At 51.1% G+C, this 8,588-nt stretch overlaps 1 protein-coding gene across 1 annotated transcript in view; it reads right to left on the bottom strand.

Moving 5' to 3' along the window:
* CSMD2 (CUB and Sushi multiple domains 2) overlaps nucleotides 1–8,588 on the bottom strand; it is a 245,534-nt gene that overhangs the window by 174,491 nt on the left and 62,455 nt on the right. The window contains exon 6 of the mRNA XM_027701316.1: nucleotides 6,412–6,619. Coding sequence (XP_027557117.1) covers nucleotides 6,412–6,619 — 208 coding nt within the window. The remainder of the gene's footprint in view (nucleotides 1–6,411; nucleotides 6,620–8,588) is intronic.

Here is an 8,588-nt window from a genome sequence, read left to right as displayed (position 1 = left end):
AAGGGAAGGGAAGGGAAGGGAAGGGAAGGGAAGGGAAGGGAAGGGAAAAGCCTGCAGGGCTCCTCCAAGGCTCTCCCACTGAAGGGAGCAGCAGCATCAGGTGCAGCCCCAGAGCTTCAGCAGCACGAGGAACACGTTCAGCAAGTGACAAAACACCAAATCCTGGTTCACAAACCCTTTGGAGCCAAAGCCTTTCCACGGACATCACAGACTGAGCTCCGAGATGAAAACACGCCCTGACAGCTCTGAGGCAGCTCCCCAAGGATCAGAGGCTGCTTTGATAGAAAGAAAATAGGCTGGTTCATTAGGAGCCCACACAGAGAGGAGAGTTTTTCACCAGCCAAGCCCATCATGTGAAGCAGTGACCTCCAGGAACACACGACGTGCAGGGGGACGAGGCTGGGCAGGGGTGGGGAAGGAGCATCTCCAGGAGGGAATCACAGAGCAGATCCTGCCCTGGAGAACTCTAATGACTGTCAGAAACCACTTAGAGACAGAGGAGGGGGTGGGGAGGGAAGGGTCACCTGCAGGTAATGACAAGGAAGGAAATAAAGAGCTGCTCAAACACTGATGAGTCTTCCAAGCTCTCTTCCCCCCAAGCTCAGCTCTCTGCAGGAGCACAGAACAAGAGGGAACTTCTGAAATGCTGTTCCAGGAAGGGCTGGTGGCTCAAAGGGGTCTCCAGCTCCAGAAAGGAAGATACAGAATTCACCAGAGGAACTTTAAATGCAAAGGTCCTCAGTTCTCACCCTGGTCCCTTTTGTTGTCACCCATTGCTCAACATCTGTACAAAGCACCTCTGGGGCAGAGCAAGATGCAAAATAATACACATGCACATGGTAGGACAGGTTCCTTTATCCAGGAAATCAGGGGACAAAATTCCACACAAATTAAGTGGGAAAATAGTCCTCAGGGGGAGGGAAAAAAAAGTATTTGTGCAAGGGAGGGAAATACAGCTCCAAGGCTGGAAAGGCAAAATGGAGGTGAGACACTGAAGGGGAAGAACTGAATCCAGACAGGAATAAACTCCATGGATTTGGCAGCTCCCCACCTGCAGCCCCACTGCATTCCCTCAGTAGGGGATTATTAACACCAAATCAAGGGAAAAAGAAATGGTTCCCGGGGGGGAATGACAAGGGAAGACTCAGGGAGTGGGAGGGCAGTTGGGGTGATGTGAGAGATGATGCAACCCCCCCAAAACACACAACCCAAAGAGGCTCTGAGTAGTTTTGATCTGAATCCCACGACACAGCAGCACCTTCCCAACTGAAATCCCAGTCCCTCCCACCAACTTGGAGTCTCATCAGCCACCACAGGCAGTTGCAAAACACAACACGAGTTCTGGAAGCTCTGAAAAGCCTCATTATTAAAGAAACCATCCACATCTTAGAGTGAATTTCCCATCTAAGAATTAGAAACATCTCAGGAACCTTCCAAACTTGGAGTCTCATCATCCATCACAGGTAGTTCCAAAACACAACACAAGCTCTAAAAGAGCTGAAAAGCCTCGTTATTAAAGAAACCATCCACATCTTAGAGTGAATTTCCCCATCTCAGAATCAGAAACATCTCAGGAACCTTCCAAACTTGGATTCTCATCATCCACCACAGGCAGTTGCAAAACACAACAAAAGCTCTGAAAAGCCTCATTATTAAAGAAACCATCCACATCTCAGAGTGAATTTCCCCATCTCAGAATTAGAAACATCTCAGTCCCTCCCACCAACTTGGAGTCTCATCATCCACTACATGCAGTAGCAAAACACATCATGAGGTGTAAAAGAGCTGAAAAGCCTCATTATTAAAGAAACCATCCATATCTTAGAGTGAATTTCCCCATCTCAGAATCAGAAACATCTCCTGAACCTCCCAAACTTGGCCAGCCAGAGCTGTCCCGGGCAGGCAGAGCAGGAGCTCGTTAGTCTGAGCTCATGGAACTCGTTCATTTGGCAGAAGCAGAGGCTTCTAAAACGCTTTCAGTGGTGGAACAAAACAGCCAAATGCTGTTCTGGGGGGAGGAGGTTGTGGCAGCTGCTCACCTGGCTCAGCAGGGCAGGCAGGAGCTGGCACTGCCTCCCTTCCCTCCCTCCTGCTCTCCAACCCAGCAGCACAAAACAAACTTTCTGTGGCAAACATTAAACTGCTTTTCCCAGGCACTTGAAATTCTCTGCCCTGGAGGAAATTTGGCTCTGCACAAACACCTTTTTTACCTCCAGCTACAGTGGGATGGCTGGAAGAACCTTCCCTGCTGAACACCTGGTTATAGCCAGGAAAACACACACCTGAGCTGAGTCAATGGCTGTAAACACAGAGAAAATTGGATTATTAGTCATTTCCTGCAGCACCACCTCGGCTGGCAACAGCAACATTATTGTGTCTGAGATGAGACACAGAGCCCAGATGAGCTGGAGGAGATCTGAGCACCTGACAGGGAGAAGTGCAGGAGACACAAAACCACATTGTCACTGTTTAAACTGCACCAAGGGAATGCAGAGCTCCTCCTGCTCCACAGGCAAAGCAAAAACCTCCCAGAAAGTCACTCTGAGCCAAGCAAGGGCTGCCCAGCACAGCCCTGATCTCCCCAGTCCTTGAGGGGGGACATCCATGAGGAGGTGGGAGAGGGGTCAGGGGGGACACAGGGATCAGGAGAGATGCAAGGGTCAGGAGGGATGCAGGAATCAGGTGGGACACAGGGATCAGGAGGGAGAGGGGTCAGGATGGACAGAGGGATCAGATGGGATAGAGGGATCCAAGTGGGACACAGGGATCAGGAGGGACACAGGGAACCAGGTGGGACAGAGGGATCCAGGAGGGACACAGGGATCAGGTGAGAGAGGGGTCAGGTGGGACACAAGGATCAGGAGGAACAGAGAGATCCAGATGGGAGAGGGATCAGGTGGGACAGAGGGATCCAGGTGGGATACAGGGATCAGGTGGGACACAGGGATCCAGGAGGGACACAGGGATGAGGAGAGTTGCAAGGGTCAGGAGGGATGCAGGGGTCAGGAGGGACACAGAGATCCAGGTGGAACACAGGGATCCAGGAGGGACAGAGGGATCCAGGTGGGACACAGGGATCCAGGTGGGACAGAGGGATCCAGGTGGGACACAAGGGTCAAGAGGGACAGAGGGATCAGGTGGGACAGAGGAGTCAGGAAGGACACAGAGATCCAGGTGGGACACAGGGATCAGGAGGGGGAGAGGGATCCAGGTGGGACCCAGAGCTGCAGCCACCCCTGCTGAGCTGCAGGACCCACATTCCTGCCACCCCAAAGGGAGTTTTCCATCCCCTCACCCCAAACATCCCCCATTAACCGATCTCAGGGCTCCCAGGAAAACGAGCAGATCAAAGGCAGCGTTTTAAACCAAGTCAAACCTCCCCAGAGCTTCAGAGCAGCCCCTGAGGGCAGAGGAGCTGGCACACGTGTGCCCCAGGGCAGGATCAGTGCCCCAGGGCAGGATCAGTGCCACCAGGACCAGCCGGGGGGGGCTGCATGGCCTCAAACAGCGTCTGGGGATGGTTTAGGGGCTCAGTTTGAAATATTTTGGCATTAAGCAGGGAGAGGAGCTTCAGGCAGGTGCCCCAAGCAGCCCTAATGGGCAGATATTCCTGAGGGATTTGCAGAGCTCTGAGCAGAGCTGGCACAAAGCTGAGCACAGCTCAGGCCTCCAGCCTCAAAGCTGCTTTTTGGGGGATTTTCTCCTTTTGCATGTGTTTAGAGGGGAAAAAATGTCATTTATCCTTTTGGATCTCTCAGCCAGGACAAAGTGATGGGGAAGAAAACCCCGAGTCTTGAAGACAAGAAGGAGTCTGGGGGTGAGGATGTGAGAGAATCCCACACTGGGCTGGGTGGAAGGGACCTTAAAACTCATCCAGGGATGGTCAGGATGAGGACCCCATCCAGGATGGGATGGTCAAACCCCAAAGGAGGACAGGGCAGCTCCTGCCATCCTTCCAATTTTTCCTTCCAGCCTGACAGGCTCATCCTCACCCTGCTCCTTCCTCCCCCTCCTCTTCTCTCCTCAGTGGCAGAATTTTCTTTCTCACCTGTCAAAGCAATCCAGCCCCAAAGCCCCCTGACAGAGGCTGAGAGAGCAGCTAAAAGAGCTGTAAATGTGTTATTTTATTAATATGGCTCGAGCAGCCCCCTCAGCCTCCACTGCTCTGCTCAGACCTGCAGAATTCCTTTCCCTTGGAATGCTCACGGCAGGATTCACATCCAACAGGTTGGGGAGCCAGGGAAGCTCAGAGGAGGATTCTCCAGGGAGGGAGAATCAACACGTGGCACTTAAAGGCAATTAAATCAACCTGGCTCGTAAAAAAACCAACAAAACATCCATTTTTAAAGAGGGGAGGATGAATAATAATAATAATGCAGATTTTTATAAGTGCAGGTCAAGTCAAGGTTACTTGAAGTGCTGAGTTAATGGTCTCATAAATACCACCATTAGATCACATTCCATAGCTTGGAAATGCATGGGAATTATCCCCCAGATGAGATTTAATTCTGTTTATTTGTGCACAGCTCCGGACATGACTAAAACTGCTCATAAGGCTTAGGAAATGAAATATTTTAGCTGGGAGATACTTCAATAGGGGGGTTGAAATTTGGCTGCAAGTCTATCTGCCATATTACCAATAATTAAAACCAGGTTTTCACAGGCAGAAGGGAGGAAAAAAAAAGGGTTTCAGCTCTATTTTCATGCTGAATCATATCAACATGTTTAAAGAGGAGATAGGAGTGCCAGGTTTTTGGTTTTTTTTTATTTTTCCCCCTACGGGCAAAAAAAAAAAAAAATTATTGAAAAATGAGTCATCTGAATTTAATTATCGGGCTCTGAAAAATGAGATTCCAAATCAGGCTCTTTGTAATTCCGCTTACGGGACTGCCAAGTTTCCTTCAGGAATATTCAGTGGATTGGACTGGTGGGTTTATGTCACCCCTGTGGCACCATAAAAATGAGAGATGGGCCTCAAAAGGCAGGAGCAGCTCCTTCTTCCCCCCAGCCCTGGGTGGAAGTGGGGTGGGCTGAGTTTCACCCAGGGTTCCATTTGCTGGGGCCATTTTTATAAAAAAAGTTCTTCCCTGCTGTGCTTAGGGGTGGTTTATTAATTTATTTTTATTTTTTTTCCCCAGCAGGTTCGCTCTGACAGGCTTTGTTTGCTTTTTTTTTTTGATGTGACAAGACACAGCCTTGCACTGGCAACACCTCCGGGCTTGAATAATGTTTCTTAACCAGCTCCATCCATCTCTCCCACACCCCACAGGTGACTGAGCCTCACTGCAGCCCAGAATGGCTAAAAACTAACAGTGCCCTCAAATATTAATGCATCTAATCAAAGCAGGGAGGTTGTTGTGTTTTTTTTTCATCTAATTTTCCAAGGAGTCCTGGGAATGGCAAACAATTGGTCCACGGGAAATGGCAACTTCTCTCCCATCAATCCATCCTTAACATTCAAATCCCCTTCCCCCAAAACTGCCAGCAAATGGAAATTACTCCAATGAATGGGATTTGTGACAGAAACCCTCATAAATAATCACAATTTCCTTTCCTGTTGATAATCCCAGGCAACGCTTAAATATTGCAAACACTTAATTCTTCCTTTCCAGGGGGACAGTGGGTTTGGGATCAAACATCCCAAACCTTCCACTTGCTGCTGGTCAGGGCTTTTAACCATTTGTTGAGTTGATCACTGTGTCTGGGTCAACACATAAAAACAACATCAGGAACACACCAAATTCCTCCTGCAATTCCTTCCCCAAATTCCTCCTGCAATTCCTTCCCAAATTCCTCCTGCAATTCCTTCCCAAGTTCCTCCTACAATTCCTTCCCCAAATTCCTCCTGCAATTCCTTCCCCAAATTCCTCCTGCAATTCCTTCTCCCTCCCAAGCTCGTGGCCCTGCTCACTGGGGCAGCTCTTGTATATTGGAGAACATCCCCATGGATGATTTATTCTGAATAAAAGCAAATATTCCTGAGAGCACTGCTCACCCAACCCCTGGGATGAGAGGGGGGACTGGAATTCCATCCACAGCCTCCCATCAAAGGGACAAACTGAGCTGGTGAAACACTTGCCATAAGTTCATCAGCAGATTTAGCAGCAATCAGAAAAAAAATGCAGCAAAAGCAAGGGTTGAACACCACAATTGTTGAGGGGGTTTCCACGTGCTGGGTGTTTGGGTTGCTTGGGTTTTAATTCTGCCCAGCCACGAAACCTCCTTGCAGAAAACAGGATTTAAAGGAGCCAACAGTTCACCAAGCAAATCAAAAGCATCCCAGGGGGGTTCATTATAATAATATAATAATAGTAACTGGGAATTGCCCTGGTTCAGGCACAAACCCTTCCCTCTGTGCACACACAACAACCCCCTGGGGGCTCCGAGGAAGAAAGGCCAGGAGTGACCTACCAGAGCGAGGATCCCTCTGTCCCAGCCACTTCCAGAACATCATATCCATCTTCCAGCTGGAAATCCATGAAAACCAGAGCAATGGTGTCCCCAGGCTCAGCCAGGATAGTCCAGGTGCAGTCGGCGTTGTTCCCGTATTCCAGAGGGAAATGGGGGCTGGAGATGATCCCGCTCTGGCCCCGCAGGGTCCCCCCACAGGCATCATCAGCTGCAACAGGACAGAGAGGTCAGGGCTGGGAACCCCCAGAGCAACAAAACCCAGCCCCAGGTCAAAGCCGAGTGGCTGCAGCAGAGCTGAGCCCGTCTCCAGCAGAGATCCCAGTTCCCATGGAAAAGCCAAGGGCACCTTTCCCAGGTGGAGCCCCTGGAGTGGCTCCAGGAGCCCCCCAAAGCTGGGCTGTACCCACCACACAGTGATGAAGTCGTTGTAGGGCTGGTGTTGCCCAGGTGGGTTTTGAGCCCCCATCCTGGGGGATCCTCCAGGCCCAGCCAGGTTTTCCTGGCACATCCCAGCTCCCTGCCCACCATACCAGTGTATGGTGTATGTTTTACTCCCATTTTAACCCCCCCCAAGGGACAGAGTTGCTCCCCCCTCATTCCCAGCACAGCACATCCCCCTCTCAGGACATCGTTTCCCCCACTTGTTCTTGCCCAGGAATTTTCTGTTCCATCCCAGAGTCCCTGAGGTTGGAAAAGCCCTCCTAGATCATCAAATCCACCCTGTGCCCACCTTGTCCCCCAGCCCAGAGCACTGAGTGCCACCTCCAGCCCTTCCTGGGACACCTCCAGGGCTGGGGACTCCAAACCTCCCTGGGCAGTTCCAATCCTGACCACCCTTTCCATGGAGAAATCCCTCCTGAAGTCCAACAATCCCTTATCCCTGATTAGGATCCTCTGAGGTTTTTCCTGCAACTTTCCTCCCGTGCCTGTAGCCAGTCCAGGAGGAGGAAAAACCCCCCAGGAATTCAGTGGCTGGGGAGGGTTTCAGACACGTGGGGAGAGGTTGGTTTCCAGCTCAAACAGCTCAGAGGTTGGTTTCCAGCTCAGCACCTTCCTGATCCAGAGAACCACCCCCAGGGGTTGGGACAACAGGACTTGGGAGTACAAACACTGCATTTCATGGAAATCTGACACTAAAAGGATTGGAGCATCCCACACACCTGCCTTACATGTCTTTGCTTGCTCTGATTTCTTAAGGAAATTTATGTGGTAAAAACTTAACCCCTCATCCAGAAATCCAGCAGTGACAATCCCCTGCTCCTGGCACTGGATCTCCTGCTACAGGCCCTCTCCTGAATTTTTTGAGGAGGTATCAGAGCAACTAAAGGAGGAGGATCTAAAGAGAATCTGGTCTGGAAGGTAAAAGGGAAGAAGGAATTGAGTGGAGGAGCCCAGGGCAGCTCCGAGCAGCAGCTCAGCATTATTTGGAGCAGCACAAAGCAAAGCCTGTTAACTTTACAACGTGTAGCAGAGCTGCATTTCAGATGCTTTAGTCAAGGAGCTCGAGGCTTTACATGACAAACACTGATTTCCATTACAGGCTATTTTAAGCCAAACCCTCCCAAGCTGCAGTTTAGCAGAGCTGAGAACACGTGTCAAACACAGCGGGCCAGGAAGGGCAGGGCCATCCCACGGGGCTGCTCAGGGAGGATCCTCAGCCCTTCCCAGGAGCTCCTGTCCTGTGCCATCAGCAGGATGTGCCAGCAGAGCTGCATCTTGAGCTGCCTCCAACTAATGAAACTTGAAAGACAGAGCGTGGCACACACGGGCTGTGCCAGCCCCCTCCCTGCAGCCCATCTGCCGTGCCAGGGCCAGGCACAGGGAGAGCAGCAGGCACTGGAGAGCAGGAGGAACTGGAGGGCAGGAGGAACTGGGGAGCAGGAGGAACTGGAGAGGAGGGGGAACTGGAGAGCAGGAGAACTGGAGAGGAGAGCAGGAGGAACTGGAGGGGAGAGCAGGAGGAACTGGGGAGGAGGAGGAACTGGAGAGGAGAGAAGGAGGAACTGGAGAGCAGGAGGAACTGGAAAGCAGAGCAGGAGGAACTGGAAAGCAGAGCAGGAGGCACTGGGGAGGAGAGTAGAGGAACTGGAGAGCAGGAGGAACTGGAGACGAGAGCAGGAGACACGGGAAAGCAGGAGGAACTGGAGAGGAACTGGAGGAACTGGAGAGGAGAGGAG

Source organism: Neopelma chrysocephalum, unplaced genomic scaffold (genome assembly GCF_003984885.1).
Source record: "Neopelma chrysocephalum unplaced genomic scaffold, ASM398488v2 Primary Assembly neopelma1_155, whole genome shotgun sequence".
Classification (NCBI taxonomy): domain Eukaryota; kingdom Metazoa; phylum Chordata; class Aves; order Passeriformes; family Pipridae; genus Neopelma; species Neopelma chrysocephalum.
Note: the sequence above shows the minus strand (reverse complement) of the source record. Positions and strands in the feature narration are given on the sequence as shown.